The sequence below is a fragment of the Poecile atricapillus genome, chromosome 18, assembly GCF_030490865.1.
Source record: "Poecile atricapillus isolate bPoeAtr1 chromosome 18, bPoeAtr1.hap1, whole genome shotgun sequence".
Lineage (NCBI taxonomy): Eukaryota > Metazoa > Chordata > Aves > Passeriformes > Paridae > Poecile > Poecile atricapillus.
The window spans coordinates 8,269,336-8,286,023 of NC_081266.1; the positions used below are offsets into that span (position 1 = coordinate 8,269,336).

Here is a 16,688-nt window from a genome sequence, read left to right on the forward strand (position 1 = left end):
CAGAGAGGGTGTGGAGAATCCCTCACTGGAGATGTTCCAGAACCATCTGGATGCAATGCTGTGCCATATGCTCTGGGATGACCCTGCTGGAGCAGGGAAGTGGGGCCAGATGACCGCTGTGGGCCCTTCCAGCCTGACCCCATCTGGGATTCTGTGGTTTTGGTCAGGTATTCCTCATGTTAACCTAAATTTATAAATAAGCCAGGGCAGACTGAGTTAGAAGTGATCACTAAATGTGATACTGTAATATGACAGAAGTCATAATCCTTAGTAAGAAAAATATTTCTGATGTTTCCTCCATTTTTCCTTTATTCTCCATTCTCCTTTATTTATAACTCAGAAACCCTAGGAGAGGATTAGTTTGCCCAAAACTTGGGGGTTTTTTGCCTGCTATGTCTGTTGTCTTAATAAAACAGTTTACTTCAAATTCCACCTACTCATGATTTTAAAAGAGATTTTTTGCCACGTTAATCCAAGCCCTGTTTTTGCACTATTACAGTCAAATTGCCACTATCACTCCTTGTTCCTGCTAGGAAGTGTCTAGCAAAGTACAACTCTTTCCATTGCAAGTCTTGCCTCAAGAAATCCTACGGTTAAACAGGCTCTTCACAAGAAGAGAAATTCAGCTCTTGTGCCAATCAAAAGAGAAACCGACATAAACTCATCATATGAGCTTTTTTGATTGTTTGGTGGCATAACAGTGCCTCTGCAGATGGAAAACTGGGACAATAGTGGGATTTGGAGCAGCCTGTTTGCCTTTCCTCAGCAAGGGAGGAGGAAGGAGGGAAATGTCACCTCTAAAGTGGGGGAGAAAAGAAACAATAATCAGAACTACAACGTCTACTTGGAATTCAGGTGGCTGCACATCAAGTTACCTCTAACAGTCTGACTGCTGATTGCTACTATTCATGAAAAGGGGCTTTATTTTAGTTCTGAAATAATCCAGAGCAACAGCTCCCCCGTCGAGTTTTCCCGTCTGAATCTCTAAAATGTTCTCTTTTTTAATTTTCTCTCTTGACCCTCTCCTCCCACTCACCTCTTTGAACACAGATTTAAATACATTCAAAGAGATAGTGAGGAAGTAGTTTTCAGTCCATCTCATACAGCCAAAACACTGCTGCAAAGTGCCTCCCTTAAATTTTGGGAGGAATCAGCTGACAGAGGAAGGTTAGTTGGCTGAAGGCAAGGTAACATGAGAAAGAGCAGTTCAAAAGCATAGTGACAGTTTTACCTGACTCCTTTTCAGTTAATCACATCCACTTCTGGACACCCATGTCCTGTTAAACTACATTACCTTTGGAGCCTGTCACCTCAGCCTGGTTCCTTCCTTTGTCTGAAACAACTAAAATCAGTTGACCTTCAAGTTACAGGGATGTTTACCTATTCATTGAGAAGTGGAGATCTAGATTGCACTTAGGATCCTGGTTCCTTGGACTGGGACTTAGGGCTGCATTTCATTCTCCCTCCTGATTTTTAAGAGATGCTCTGTTTACTGTTACTTGTAATCCTCAATTGAAGTTTTAGTACAGTCCTAAATCAACAGAGGTGGGTTTTCAAGTGGACAGTGTAAATTATAAATCCTGCATTAACAATGTGGCCACATTGGAAAATACCCTTTAGTTCCATTGCCCTTTAATGGCTCTCTTATGTTGGCTATTGAATCCCATCTATCTAAATCCCGTGGGAATTTTAAATCAGATGTGCTTTGGGGAACTTAGCAATAGCAATATTAATCACTCCCATAGTGCTGACAATATGTAATGGTTTGAGTGGGGCATCCTTTGATGCTGTATGATGTTAATGGTAGCAAGAATCAGCTTTGCAGTAGACCACATCATTTGCCTTGAAGGATCACTTCAGATAACAAAAACCAGAGGTTTGTTGTGCAAGAACTGGTTGTTCACACACACAAGCACTGTTTTCCTTCCCAACAGAGAAATTATTTATTGCTAGGAGACAGCAGTTTCTTCTATCCCAGGGATATGATGTTGGTAATGCTGTAGAAAGCCCCACATTTCCAGACACATACTGTGAATAATCAAAATCTGAGAAATTTCTTCATCCTGAGCCAGGTGTAAAACTACAACAGGAGATAGAAATGCAAGTGCCTGTATAATCCTTTGGGTTCATTGGCTCCAAATGTTTTAAGTTCTCTTCTTTTTGCCTGTATTCTCATTTGCATCATGTCACTGCATTGCTTGGGTGCTGACAGGCAAACTTCCTGTCTAAAATGCTGATTATATGATCAAAATTATTGATATTTTGATACACTCCATTTTGTGCTTTCTGACTGTATACTGTGTAACCAACACAAGGGTTTGTATTTAATTATAAGCCAAGCATTAAGTGACACGTGCCTGCTCCGTAGTTTTTAATTTTTATGTTTCTTGTGTGTTCTTTTGAAGCCTCAAGTAATAGAATGTGTTTCCTGAGTAATTGTAATCTGCTTTAGGAATGACTTTACAGCTCCTCAGAAGTTATCAGAAAATTCTCCACCCACCAGCACTGGCTGGTGTTGATGACTGAGCCTGGTTAATAGATTGTCTCTGATCTCGAGTTGCTGCCGTATAAGATGGAATATCTGGAATATCATTCAGTAACCTGAACTGGAAAATTAGAGATTGCAGCTGTGTGATGGGTGAGATCAGAAAGGCTGCTGTAAGAATCCTGTTCTGCCCATATTGCTGCAGGAAATGCTCCTGGCTCTTCTATAGCAATATGTTTTACAAAACACCCTTAGAAACCATCGGTCTCCCCAATATCAGCACAGATACTTGGGGGTTAAAATCAGTAGGAGCTTACCATCTAAAATCCAGTTCCTATGCCTTGCTCTGGAAAGTGGAAAGGCCAGACTTTGTATCAGATTAAGATGAGTTAGAGTAGATTGAGCCTTAAGGATTTTTTCCATCAGAATGAAAATATTAAAGACAGATAATTTTACCTTGTCTCTGTGTTATTTAATTTTTATTTTCCTGATTCCATTTTAAGCTGAATTCTACTAATGCTTGTTATTCCACTGGCACTCCAGTTTAGCCCAGAGAATACTGAAAATGCAACATGTTTTTATGTCTGCTAAAAACACAGATTTCATTTGGTACTTTTTATTTGTTTTCTTTGCTAGAACATGGACACTCATATTTATGACCTTCTTGTTTTCCAGCACCTCCCAGATGGCTCTGCCCCAAGTGCACACGCTGAATTTTATCTTCTGCCAGATCCTTATGAGGTCAGTCGAAGGAAAACAAGAACAGCTCCAAGAGGCTCTGACCCTACTTACAATGAACTTGTGAGTACCATTCACTTTCTTCCACCCCTTCTTGTTTCATGGAATCATGGAATGGGTCAGGCTGGAAGGGCCCACAGTGGTCATCTGGTGCCACCTCCCAGCTCCAGCAGGGCCATCCCAGAGCACGTGGCACAGGATTGTGTCCAGATGGTTCTGGGATATCACCGGTGAGGGATTCTCCACAGCCTCTCTGGGCAATCTGCTCCAGTGCTCAATCACTGCACAAGGAAGTTCTTCCTCCCATTCAGGTGGAGCTTCCTGGGTATCTGTTCCTCCTGTTGCCTCTTGTCCCATTTTTGGGCCTCACGGAGCAGATCCTGGTACATTCCCTGACCTCTTCCTGCAGATGCTGACAGACATGGATGAGGTCCCCTCTCAGCTGTCTCTTTTCCAGGGTGAGCCCAGCTCACTCAGAGTTTTCTCATGAGAGACATGCCCCAGTCCCCTCACCATCTCCATAGCCCTTCACTGGACTCACTCCAGTGGTTCCCTGCTTTTCTTCATCTGCTGAGCTTGGAACTGAACACAGCACTCCAGATGTGCCTCACTAGGGCTGAGTAAAAAGGCAGGGTCACCTCCCTCAACCTCCTGTCAATGCTTTTCTTGATGCACCCCAGGATCCCTTTTTGGCCATGAGGGCACACTGCAGGCTCATATTGTCCACCAGAACCCCCAGGTCCTTCTCTGCAGAGCTCCTTCCCAGCAGGTCACCTACAACCCACACAGGTGCAATTTGTTCTATTTGCTTTGCCCTCTCTTGAAACAAAACAACAATACAACATTTTTAGAGCCATTGCAATGAGGGTGACCAAGAAGAAGGAATGTACCATAAGGAGAACCACAAATGGTGATGACTGTCTGCTTTGCATCTTTCTCAGAAGTGAAACAGCGTCTTTTATGTCTCTCTGTTCAGGAAAACAGTTGGATTTTTCACAGTGCCCTGTCTTACCCCATAACCACAGTTACACGTTAGCCAAATGAGATCAAGCATCATTGCACCATAACCCAGCAGTTCTGAATGAAGATATGCACAATAGCATGAAAAGTATTAATTGAATGGATGCTGTTATTCAAATTAACATTTGAAAATTGGCTGTCACTGTCCTAAATGATAACACAAGAATGAATAGCCAGGTTCTTTTCATGTTAAAATGCCATTAGTTCACAGCTATATATGATTCTTTCACACACCACTGAAGTGCTCATGCCTCTGGGGTGAAAGGAAACATTTGTATGGAGAAGCATTTATGGCAGAATGGGAAGTGGTATAAACTGTGTTCATTTGTAAGGGCAGATGAGATTGAAACAGTAGGTGGGATTGGAGATTATAATTATTACATGTAACAAATCTCCTAAAGATCTCAAAGCAATTTACAAATGCTCTTTCAGCAGGCTATAAAGTAGAAGGTGTGGAAAATATTACCACTCCACCCTGTTCCATAGATAAGATATGATGAAGGTTAGGTTAGTCAGCAGAGTCTCAGTGCTTATCTCTTCGTTTCTCAGTCCTGGAGTTGTAATATTTCTCTTTTCCCACATCTGTTAATTACAAAAGTTGCCTGCTTACACTGATGACTTCCAGCGTTCTGTAAGAAGGCTCCCTGAGTAGTATTGCTGCTCACAGCTGAGACAAATTTCCCTCCCTACAGTACTGCAGTGGAATAACAAGAAACTAGGCTTTATTTTTTCTGTTCTTTCCTTCTTTTTTCGCTATCAGAGTGGAATAAATCTAATTAATCTGTCTAAAGAAATTCCTTTACATTTGAAAGATATTTAAAGCAAACAAACATAATATGATTATATCATTACATTCATTGTAAGGTATCCAAAATGGACAACAGATAAGAGCCAGCCAGCAACACTGGAAGACAATTATCTTTCAAATTGCTCTTAGAAACCTTTGAATGCAAGGAAATCCAAAATCCCGTCTGCAGTTAGTCACTAGTCACTGGGAGGAGATTTAATTGTGGTTCACGAGTATTCCGCTGCTGTTAAAAGAAATCCCGTGAAAGCTTTAATGTCCTTAATCAAAACGGAGAGCCTTCTTCCCAGATGCTCAATCTTTTTCACTGGGAAGTGCTAATCACAGTGGGGACATATGGTTCCACTGAACTTGGCCCCTTCCAACCCGATGCCTGTGCTTTAGCAGCTCTGCTCCTCCATATGTGATGTCATTCTGGATGCATTTTTTTGTCCAAGGCTGGTAGACTGAGGCAGAAGCCGCCCCAGGGAAGCAAAACTACTAAAAATATAAGTCAGCTGTCTCTTAAGTTAGTTGCTGTCCAAAACACCGTGTACAGAAATGTAGTAGCCTTTTTTATGAGTTCATAAGTTTTTATTAAAGCCAAATGGCTGGAAGGAAGCTGTATATTAATTTCCTTCTTTGTTCCAGACTGAGAAAAATCTGAAATGTGCTTCTCTTGGGTATTTTTGATTCTAGTTTTGTACTTCTATTGCTTATGACTGCCTACAGCAAATTATCAACCTTGCAAAACTGCTTTTTATGTTTGATTTTTACTCGGGTGTGAGAGTGAAGATGTGAAAGTCCAGGAGGGCTGACAATAAAATGAGTTACAGCAAATGTTGTGGAGCTGCTTTTAGCAAACAAATCCTTCTTTTCTCTTGTGCCTGTGTTTGGATTTTGGAATTTGTGGCACTCATAGCAGTTAATGTTATATTGCATTAAGAAATGGTGGTAGAGAAGAGGAGAAGGAACACAGAAAAGTGGAATGCAGTGTAAAGAGAAAAGGAAGGCAGAGCAGCCCCAGCCAGTCTGATGAAAGGGGAGGAGGGGAACTGCACCAGGAGCCACGGCTGCTCCCTCCAGCACCATGCATCAAAACTGCCTTGGATTAATTACCAAATCTAGGAACTGTGCCATGGCTACCTATGGAGAAGCAACTGTCCCTCATTTGTGATTAAAATGTCATTAGACTCCTGTAGGTCAACAGTGTTTCTCTTTTTGCAGCCAGCAATAGTTGAATTCCAGCCCTAACTGTCCCACTGATTTGCTGCATGGCCACATATAACTCACCTCCATCGGATCTGTCTGTGTAAAAGGCAGGCAAATATTCTCACAGCACAATCATTTCAGGATTTAACTGTTCCCAAATTCTGGAACGTGTCATTTGTTTTATCCACACCCTTATTCAGCTTTCTCCAGACCTTTCTTCTGTCCCTACATCCTGATAATAATCCTTACTCCAGCTGAATTTGCAATACCATTTTAGAAACAGTTTACTGGGAGAATTTGAAAACCACCTACCCTGCACTGCAAAAGTCTGTCATTGCTCAAAGATGAAAGCCTATTTTTGGCCAAAGATTGAAAGTTGCTCATTACCCCAGTTCAGTTGCTTAACATTTACAGCTGATATGTGTAGGTTTTGGTGATTTAAAGCAACAGCTGGTACCTTTAATACATTGGCAAAGAAACAAGGCAGCTTTCTTTGATAGCATTAGCATCACCTCAGCATCAGATCACAGACTTACTCTAAATTATATTCTGCTTACTGTGCCTGTCCTTGCTTTTCAGATTTTCTTCATCATCTCACTTTTATTTTGGTGAGGAAAAGAGAAGCTGTGGAATCTGTAATTCATGGGCAATCTGGCAAATTAGGCACAGTAAACATGAAAACCAAAAAGCACCAGGTGCAAATTTCATGACAGCCATCCCAATCTATTATTTCCAAAGGCTTCTAAATGGAAAAGGGAATTTTAACCCCCTGGTAAGACCTTTCTTGGTGTCCTGTTGGTGCTTTCTGTGAGGATCGCCTGGTGTCCTGTCCATTCCATGAATGCAATTGCAAGTGGAAATACAGAGAGGGTTTATCAGTCCAGCCCACAGAGGTCCAAGCCAGAGGGGCTCAGTCTGCCTCTCCTTTCCCTCAGCAGTGCCATAGGTAACAGCCTGCATTCAGATTCCATGGAAAATCCAAGCAGGCAAATGACTTTAAGGCAGTTTCAGTTTTCCATTCTCCTGAAGTGAGAGAATGTCGCCACGTTTGCTTTTTAAATGGCATAGAGAGATTAAAATTTAAAGCATTTTTCCACTGCAAGTGAAATAGCAAAAACATTTCCAGCCATACCAATTTTAGATTAAATGAGCTTCTCTTAAGCAAACTTACCTTTCAGGCCCGCTCTGAGAGCATTTTCCTTCATATTTTTATCAGCCCACATGCAGTTTGCTCAACAGTTTTTGATTAATGCAGGGACTGAAGCATGGGAATTTGTTCTAAGTGCAATTTATTCTTGTTAGGCTATTGCTCCAGATTATTTGGGGTTTTTTTAAAATTCAGAAACTACACCATTATAATTTCATACTTTATCCCTGTGTGTTCTCACAATATTAAGGTAATTTAAAAGCTATTTTAAATCTATAGACATTAATAATTGTTTAAGACATGCTAAACTACCATCTCATTTATTTGGAGAAGTATCAACAGCACATCTGGAGTATCAGATATATCTAAATTTAGTAACTTCCATTTGCTCAACTGGGTCCAATCTTTCCCAGTTTTCACAGGGAAAATTATGAATACTGATTTTTTTTTTTTCTCAAGCATTGTTCAAGACAGGTTTCAAATTTATTTTAAAATGGTAATCAGATTTCATGAGCTTAAGCTCGTGATTCTAAGGTAGAATCTCTTTATATAAACTAGATAAGGTCAAATGTATTTCTGAGGTAAATTCACTAAGTTAAGTGAATTTGGCTCATGGTTAATAGCTTACTATTCTGGATGGAAGTTTAAAGCAATTATCACAAAGTTGGATTAATCATCATCCTATTTGAAGTGCTTTGCCTGTCAAATAGATTAACAAACTTGTATTTTTTTTTCTATTTCACTATATATTATTGCAGATTGTATATGACAGAGTCCCAGAGCTCCAAGGCCGTGTACTGAAGCTTGTTGTGAAAAGCAAAGGAACATTTGTGGGAGCTGTTAACATTCAGCTGAGCAGTGTCCAGTTCAATGAAGAAAAGTGGTACTCCCTGGGAAACAGTGTAATTTAAATGCTCTCCGAGATGATTCAATTATTTGCCCACTCACTAATGTTTCTTTATCCCATTTCCCACGGTACATTTTGTCTCAGTTGCCCTTGAGAATAGGCAGTCATCTGCTGAGCACATATCCTAACATTTCATAATGCTGTTGTCTTAAATGTGCTACCATGTTCCTGCCACAGATTCCTGACAGCGTGAGTTTAAGGAATCACGTGCTAAGGACTTGTAGCAATATGCAGAAGTTCTTATGACAGCAATGAAGGGCTTGGTTTTGTTAATATTAAATAGTACAGTAAAAATACTAAATTCTCAGTGTGTGGGGCCGCATTCTTTGCCCATTAATTCCACTGATGGTGTTGAAACAATGCTGGTAATGATGTAATTTATCATCATTGCATGTGATGAGTTCACCAGAGGACCATGGGATGGTTCCCTGACAATACATTTCCCTGCAGATGTCCAGCAAATTTCATATTAAATCTTATCCAATCAATACTTTGGGTTTTTTAAAGAATGTTAGAAGTTTTGATACAATGTCACATTTAATCCAGGACATTAATTTGTCAACAATATGTATCATTGTTTCTTTTATTCTGACATCCAAGAGGCAGATATAACTGGTCATTTGTGTGAAGAGAGGAGGGAGAAGCTGATGTTCATGAATAAAGAGATTATATTGAGTGTGAGCTTTCAGGGGGGATTTATTTAAGCTCATGATGCCACAGATATTTGTTCAGCAGTCTTCCCACATTGCAGTCCTATGCTGCATAAGGGGTTCAAGTCAATACATGCATTGAATAGACTTAGAGCTATAAATATATATTTATATATTAAATAATTAACATGAGTGGTTCCTTTAAGTTCACAGATGCTAATTATGATCATTTTCATGACCCTCCTCTAGACTCTCTCCAAAAGATCAACCTCTTTCTTGTGTTGGAGGCCCCAAAGCTAAATGCAACTTCCCAAGTGGGACCTCCTGAGAGCAGACTAGGAGGGTAAAATCACCTCCCTCAACGCTGATTTTGATAGCAGATGTGGGCTATGTTTCCACTTTTTCCATCAGTGGGAACTTCCCCAACCTGCCCTGACTTCCCAAGTGAGGGATCGCGGCTCAGGCCAGTTTCCTCAGGACCTGTGGATGTTTCTCATCACGTCCCATGGACCTGTGCACCTCAAGGCTCCTTAGGTTTTCTCAGACCCAGTCTTCTCCTACAGAAAAACAGCAGTAGGGCCAAGGACAGCAGCCCTTATTTGGGATACCCCCTCCATAATATTCCCTCTGGCTTCACAAAATCATTGTGAATGTGCCTCTCTGGGAATCAGGCCACTGGGGCTGTTGCAAAGCCACAGATGTTATTTTAATGATTTCTTCTGCAGAATATCATCGATAATATGAAATATGAATAAAGAGTGATGCAGGTTCCAGCTTGATGCCTTCTTTGGATATCAATGGAATGTTACGGTAACCTGTAAATATAATGACACCTTTATTAGTGTATTAACCACAAGCACAAATATTATGATGGAGTGTTTTTATGATCACCAATGCAAACAAGGCATAATTTATGATTCTGTAAGTAGCTCTTTAAAATAAAATGAAATTATACTAGAACTGAATATCATTTGTGCTGGTTTTTCTCATTTATATATATATATAGTATTTCAATTCTGGTATTTTTGGTGTCAGAGTGAAAAAGCCCAGTGTTTTGCAGGATGTGATATTTTTTCAAATGGAAGACTTTCAGCCCAGTGATATTTAAACATGGGCAAACTTACATTGTAACATCCCAGGTTATGTGCTGCACACATTGTTTTGAGAGCAAATGAAAGAACTTGTGAATCAGCAGTGATAGCACCTACAGAACGGTGCTGCAGCAGCCATGCACTGTGCAGCTGAGGCAGAAAAAAGTGAAGTGTAAGACTTCCTACCATGACTTCTTAAATGTTAATTTCATATGAGTAATTCACTTTATCAGAGATAAGTCATGCCATCATGAAACTATGTGTTCATCTGGTTGTTGAAGCATTTGGAAAAGCCATAGTTCTCAATTTCAAACATAATTCACTTACCTGCTTAGAAAACAAAACAACTTTTTCTTAAAAATCCCGGCCTGTACTGCTTTATATGACTAAATGTCCCTTATTTAATAACAAGTGACAATGTCACTTATGGTTAAAAAAAATTCTGTATTTTTTCTATGTATATATGTAAATAATTCCAGCTATTTAAGTAAGTCTGTTTTGTAGAAGTATCCATGTTCTGAACAGTAGTTTTCAAAATCCCTCTTTAGGTGTGTGTGGATGCCTGTGGAGTCTTTGGGAGCCACATTTACCTGGGTTTGGAATTTCTTGCTTCTTTCATACAGAATCATAGAATTGTTTAGATTGGAAAAGAGCTCTAAGATCATCAAGTCCAGCCTTTGACTGAACACCTCCTTGTGAACCAGGGCATGGCACTGAGTGCCACATCCAATTGTTTCTTGAGCACCTTCAGAGATGGTGGTTCCACCTCCTGTCTGAGCAGCTCTTTCTAATAATGGACAACCCTACCAGTGACAAAATTCTCCCTGATGTCCAACTGAACCTTCCCTGGCACAGCTTGAGCCATTTCCCCTTGTTCTGTCACACTACACATAAGTTCCTCTGGTATTTAAGGTTCAGATTCTAGGCAGCAAATATTAAAGCTGGTTGTAGGCAATTTACATTTGAGATCAGTTTTTAAGGCATGCACACAATATGTGGAAGGCTTGGTTGATTTCTTATCCGAAGATACACTTCAAAGACTAAGACTAATTTCTGAAGACTTGTGTTCTAGCCCCTACCTACAGAAGATTCTACAAAGTTTCCTGAGAGAAGTAAAACTTCTTTTTTGTTATTGAAATTGCCCCAATTTGCATTAAATGATTAACTACTCTTGGATCCCATGATAATAGAGTTAAAAATTGAGTTCCTGTCCTGTATTAGTATTCACCATGGCAGATTCATTGGCACAGGGACTGTAAGAGAGGACTCCCCCCTCCTATTTGCCTTTAACCACCCAGGTAGAGAATTTTTCTCAATTTCAGCCCCTCTGAGTATAGCTACAGAATCACTACATGGAAAATCAAATTCTGCTGCAGCTGGACAGCGAGCATTCCTCCCCAGTGGAGTCTACAGGTAGTTGGGAGTCTGCTGCTGGGGAAAGGAAGGCAGTGTGTATATAGATTTGAATCCTTTCAAAAGAAAATGCAGAGGAGGGAGGAAATGGCACAACTTTGCCCCTCTGGCTGTCAAAGAAAATAAAAGATGTAAGCACTGCTCAGCTTTTGGAAGCAACTTGCCCTCAGGGAAACCTCAGGGATATGAATCCTAGGGACCTGGGGACAGTCCTGTAGTACAGATTTAAGCAATTGGAATGCTGAAGACTAAGACTGAAATCCATGCTCACTCTCCAGCATATTAGGCAGTTCTTGCCTTGTCTTCTGCTTGTTGTGACTCCCTCTGCAAGAACATTATTTTCCTATTTCACTGTTTAGAGAGTACTTGGGTACCTAAAGCAAAACCATCGTTCCAGACCTGCTTTCAGAGATCTCAATGTTAAGCATTGCAATGAATGCTTGTAATAAATTTTGAAATTATTTATCACTTTACCTCTTAGAAGCATTTTATTTATGGCCTCTGGGCATTCTGATAGCAAATTACTTTTTTTATATTGTGTTAAGTGGGGATTGGGGTAATTTGTTTGGCATCATTTATAATTTTTGTACCTAGACTCACTCCCTAGAATTTTAATTATTGCACTGAAAATGTTTCTTCAGAAATCTACTGCTCTTACTTTTCCAAAATATGAATCCCTCATTTGTAACCAAAATTATAAAGACATTAAGCCTCACTGAAAATTTGTATCTAAAAAAGCCTCAATCAATAATTTTGCAAGTACTTGTAAGCAGCAGTGCCTGATATTTGAATTTGTCTCAGATATTGCGAATTGTTAGGTTGAGTGTTCTTTCATTATCCTGAAGTATACAAATAAAAGGAAACGAAAAGGTTATCAGTGTAAAAATTCATGTTGTAGAAAAACAACTGAGCTCTAAGAGTAATGTCATTTTTCTTGTATAACTCCTCAGCCTCAACTAAGAATCACAAGCAGCTTTATGACTTCCAAACATGAGGGAAAAAAAATGCACCATTTCAAATCCTGTTAAGCTTAATAAAAAAGGTGTGGTGCCTGTTGCCAGCTCCAGTGTTTTGCCTTGCCGTCTTTATTCACTAATAAAAGCTGTTTGTTTTGTCAGAAATGGCTTTGGAAAGCCAGTGTAGTAAACAGCCATTTTACATAAGCCTTTCTCCTTGGCCTATTGGCTTCTGTGTCTGCTCTTTATGAGCAGCCTTTTCATTACAAAAGTTCCAGGAACTCTACTGGCTTAACAAAAGAAACTCCAGCAAGAAAAATACCATGAATATTTTGCCCTATTTTTAACCATTGTGCTCCACTCTGAAAAGTTGCAGATAGGTTACCTGAGGGGGTTTTGGTGGTTGATTTTGTTTTAATTTGGTATTGGGTTTTGAACTTATCTAAGTGCACAAAACCACTGTCTTCATAGCAGCTCTGACTAGTCTCACTTCTTGCAATGAATTAAAATACCACCTGGGCAGTTTCCATCTAGAATGGAACACTGCAGTGGGAAGAATCACCTGCCATTAATATTGTTCTGATTTCAACATCATGGATTTGCATTCAGAGAATATGTTTATTTCAAAAACAGAGAGTGCCATTTATTCATTTTGTTACAAAATCGTGCTCTAGAAAATAAACATAGTGCTGAAGTCTCTCAATGCTACAGTAACAAAAAAAGCCTGGAATGTTGCAGATTTTTTTGAGCTGTTATAGGTGGTTGACATAAAAATATTACCTGTATTCAGGCTCATCACAGGTAAAGTGTACTGGCCAAGGAATTCGTTGTTACACAGAGAAATCTCATCCTGAACGCAGAAGCGTATCATTGCCAGTTCTGGAACTTGGATGTTAAAAGAGAATGTTTCATTCCATTTAGGGCTCAAAGCTAATTAAAGGAGAAAAGAAACAGGATTAAAATATGATTTCTTTTTTTTCTACTCTATAACTAAGCTGCTATCACTAGTTTGAACTGGTAAAGAGTTTCTTTTACCCTAGGTATCTGTGCCCATTTAAACAAATAACTAAACTCCCACTGACTGTAGTGGGGCAAAAGCCTAAGATAGTTGGTGTCATCCCTTAAAAGAGAGAAAAATGAGACAAGGATAGCCAGGTTAAGAACTTCTGCTCAGCTTAAATTTTCCTATAGCCATACCAGTTTCATGCTTTTGTCAAAGTTTCTCCTTTCACAGTGTTGGAAATGAATAAATTCAGGTAGTAGAACGTTCACTTGACCAGAAATACAAAAAGAGAATGTGGAACAGGAGGGGTTTCCCTGGTCTTTAGCAATGTTCATACAGGGAAAAGAAATTCAGGGGCTGATTTTAAACAGCAGCTATCTATAAAAAAGAAAAAGGAAGCATAGAAGACAGAGGCACAGACAAAATGAGATCACAGAAAGCTTGTAGTCTGAGACATCAAGAAGATCTGTATTATAAAGATAAGGGAGTGCTCACAGACAGCTACAAAGAGTACACACTTCACCTGTCAAGCAATTAAGGGATTACTCCTACCAGAGACTTCAAATGAGACGAGTGATGAAGTTACAGCAATTTCTTAAGAAAACCTCGTCATTAAGTTAAGTTAAGTGGTTAAGGCTGGGATAGGGTTAACTTTCTTCATGTCAACCCCTATGGTGCTGCATTTTGGATTTTTGACTCAAACAGCACTGACTACACCCCAGTGTTTGAGCTATTGCTGAACAGGGCTTCCACAGTGTCGAGATTTCTGTCTTTCTCACTGCAGAGCAGCCTCCCCATCCCAGTGAGGGGGCTGGGGGTACCCAGGAAGTTGGGAGGAGGCACAAGTGGTACAGCTGACCCCAGCTGGCCAAGGGGATGTTCCTTACAAATGGTGTCATGCTCACAGCTGGGGGGAAGGAGGAAGGGAGGGCATTCAGAATTGCAGTGTCTGTCTTCCCAAGTAACCTCAGAGCTCCAAAATGAAGCCTTGTTTCCCTGGGAATGGCTCTACACCTGCCTGCCCATGGGAAGTGGTGAATGAATTCCTTATTTTGCTTTGCTTGTGTGGGCAGCTTTTGCTTTATCTATCAAACTGTCTTCTTCTCTACCCGAGGGTTTTCTCATTTTGGCCTTTCCAGCCCTCTTCCCATCCAACTAGAGGACAACAAGCAAGCAGCTCTTTGGAGCTGAGCTGCTGTCCAGGATGAGCCCACAGCAGTGTGCAAAAAAAAAATTCCACCTTCCTTTAGAAAGGGGGAGTGCTCCCAGCTGTGTGTTTGTGCTTCCTTAATCTATCAGTCTAGAAACATGGCACACACAGCATGAACTTCTGCTACAGATTTTGTGCCAGGAAATCCTAGTCTAGAGAGAAATAATTGCATTTTCTATAACTCCTTGGGATGCAAAGTTGGTGTTTCCTTATAAAATGTTGTTGTGCTTTGTTCACAGCCTCGAGGAGCAGACTGATGCTCACCATTGCTTCTTACAATACTAGATTTCTTTCTTGTTTGGTCCTCTGGTACACCATAGATTTCTATCTGCACTGTGGGGTCAGCTTTGTTGGTCCTAGAGATGCTGCTGGGTGGTAACTGATGGCCACTGATCAGCTGGAAAATTAAAGTTATATTGAAATAACTGTAAGAACGAACTAATTCACCACAGCCATATAGTCACCATAATAGAAATAGCTTTCAAAAGAAATTACTTTAAGTATATGCCAGTCATAAACTGGTGTAATAAACACAGTGGAATCAAGAATATGGTGCTTCCTATCTAATTTACTTATATATATATATATTTTTTTTTTTTAGAAATATTGTGGTATAGGAGCATGTTTTAACTAGATCAGATTGGTCTGAGCCCAGTCCAAACTGACCTTGAATGGTTAGAGGGATGGGATACACATAACCTCTCTGGGCTGCCTGTGCCAGTGTTTCACCACCCTCTTTATAAATAAATAAATATATAGATAAATAAATAACTGAAATAATATTTTAAACAATAATTTTCAGGTTTTTTTATTCAATAGCTATACATAAAAATTATATTTTGCTACTGTACAAAATAATCCTATTGGAATCAGCCTACAGTGATTTTTACATTTTCTGCTATCGAGCTCATGAATTCCAATCTGTGTGGAGAGGATCAGCATCAAGACCCACCGTGACATCAGCATTGTGCTACAGGGTATATGTAGCAGACTGCCTCACCTGTGCCTCATCTCTTGCACAGTGTTCCTTAGTATTAGATAAAAACTCTTCATTCAGTGAGCTTCCTGATGTGTTTTGACCAAAATTTCCAAAAACAGGAAATTTTGTCTCAGACTGCCCTGTAATCTGGCACCCAGACTAAGACAGGATTTATGAAAGTCACAACTTTGTCTGCTTTTTATCTATATTTCAGGGTAGCTAGGAAAGAGTCAACATCTGTGCAGTAATCAGCCTTTTAGGAATTAGTATATAACATGTATTGAGAGAGATATACAAGCCTGAAAGCACAGGTGAAAGATATGACTCCTGACCCTGGTCTCAGGCCTAAGCATCATAAGAGATTCTTATTCCCCTGTCAACCACCCCAAAAATCAAAACCCACAAATCCCACACTTTGCTTTGATATTTTCCAGTGCTTGTAGCACCTTGCCCCCAGAGAAGTTCTAGCCTGAAATACTGAAGAGCAGTGGCTTGGCAAACACTGATGCTCTTTCTTCCTAAGGAATAGCTGCTGCCTTCACCAGGAATCTTTGCAATCACTGATGGGCTGCCCACTAAGGACATGGGAGATTCCTTGCCATTTCCTGAGGGCCATTGCCAAGGCCTGCATGACCCACTGCTAGACCTAGCCTAAGCCTCCCCTGGCATGGGAAAAGAGTGAGTTCTTTCAAGCACACCATGACCCAAATCCATAAATCAAATCAATTTTTGACATCCAAGGTGAAGCAGACATACAGAGTGATGTAAAAATTTAGGAAGCACCTTGAACATCCCTATTTCTGCTTCAAAGGCTCTATGCCTCTTGATGGGAATTGTGGCACATTGGGTTAAGGATAAGGAATTCAGTAACATCAGGCCCTATGTGATTTTTCTATTCTTCATTCGTTCATTCATTCATTCGTTCAGAGAGATTTGCCCTTTAGATGTTTTCTATCTTTGCTTTCTGTTGTCATTTCTGCATTCATCTGGTTAGTAACTTTTTCAGCAGAAGCTGCTTTTCCTTTGACTCCTGCTCCAAATTGCTTTTGTCTTCAACCACAATTTCCTGGATTTTGCTGCTGGCTATGAATGG

At 40.1% G+C, this 16,688-nt stretch overlaps 1 protein-coding gene across 1 annotated transcript in view; it reads right to left on the minus strand.

Moving 5' to 3' along the window:
• Window positions 1-8,137: 8,137 nt before the first annotated feature.
• The window catches only part of LOC131586075 (1-phosphatidylinositol 4,5-bisphosphate phosphodiesterase zeta-1-like), a 46,890-nt gene continuing 38,339 nt past the window's right edge, over window positions 8,138-16,688 (minus strand). Inside the window, exons 11-13 of the mRNA XM_058852812.1 lie at window positions 14,881-15,013; window positions 13,184-13,333; window positions 8,138-9,758 (exon numbers count right to left, since the gene is read on the minus strand). Coding sequence (XP_058708795.1) covers window positions 9,673-9,758; window positions 13,184-13,333; window positions 14,881-15,013 — 369 coding nt within the window. The 3' untranslated portion in view covers window positions 8,138-9,672. The remainder of the gene's footprint in view (window positions 9,759-13,183; window positions 13,334-14,880; window positions 15,014-16,688) is intronic.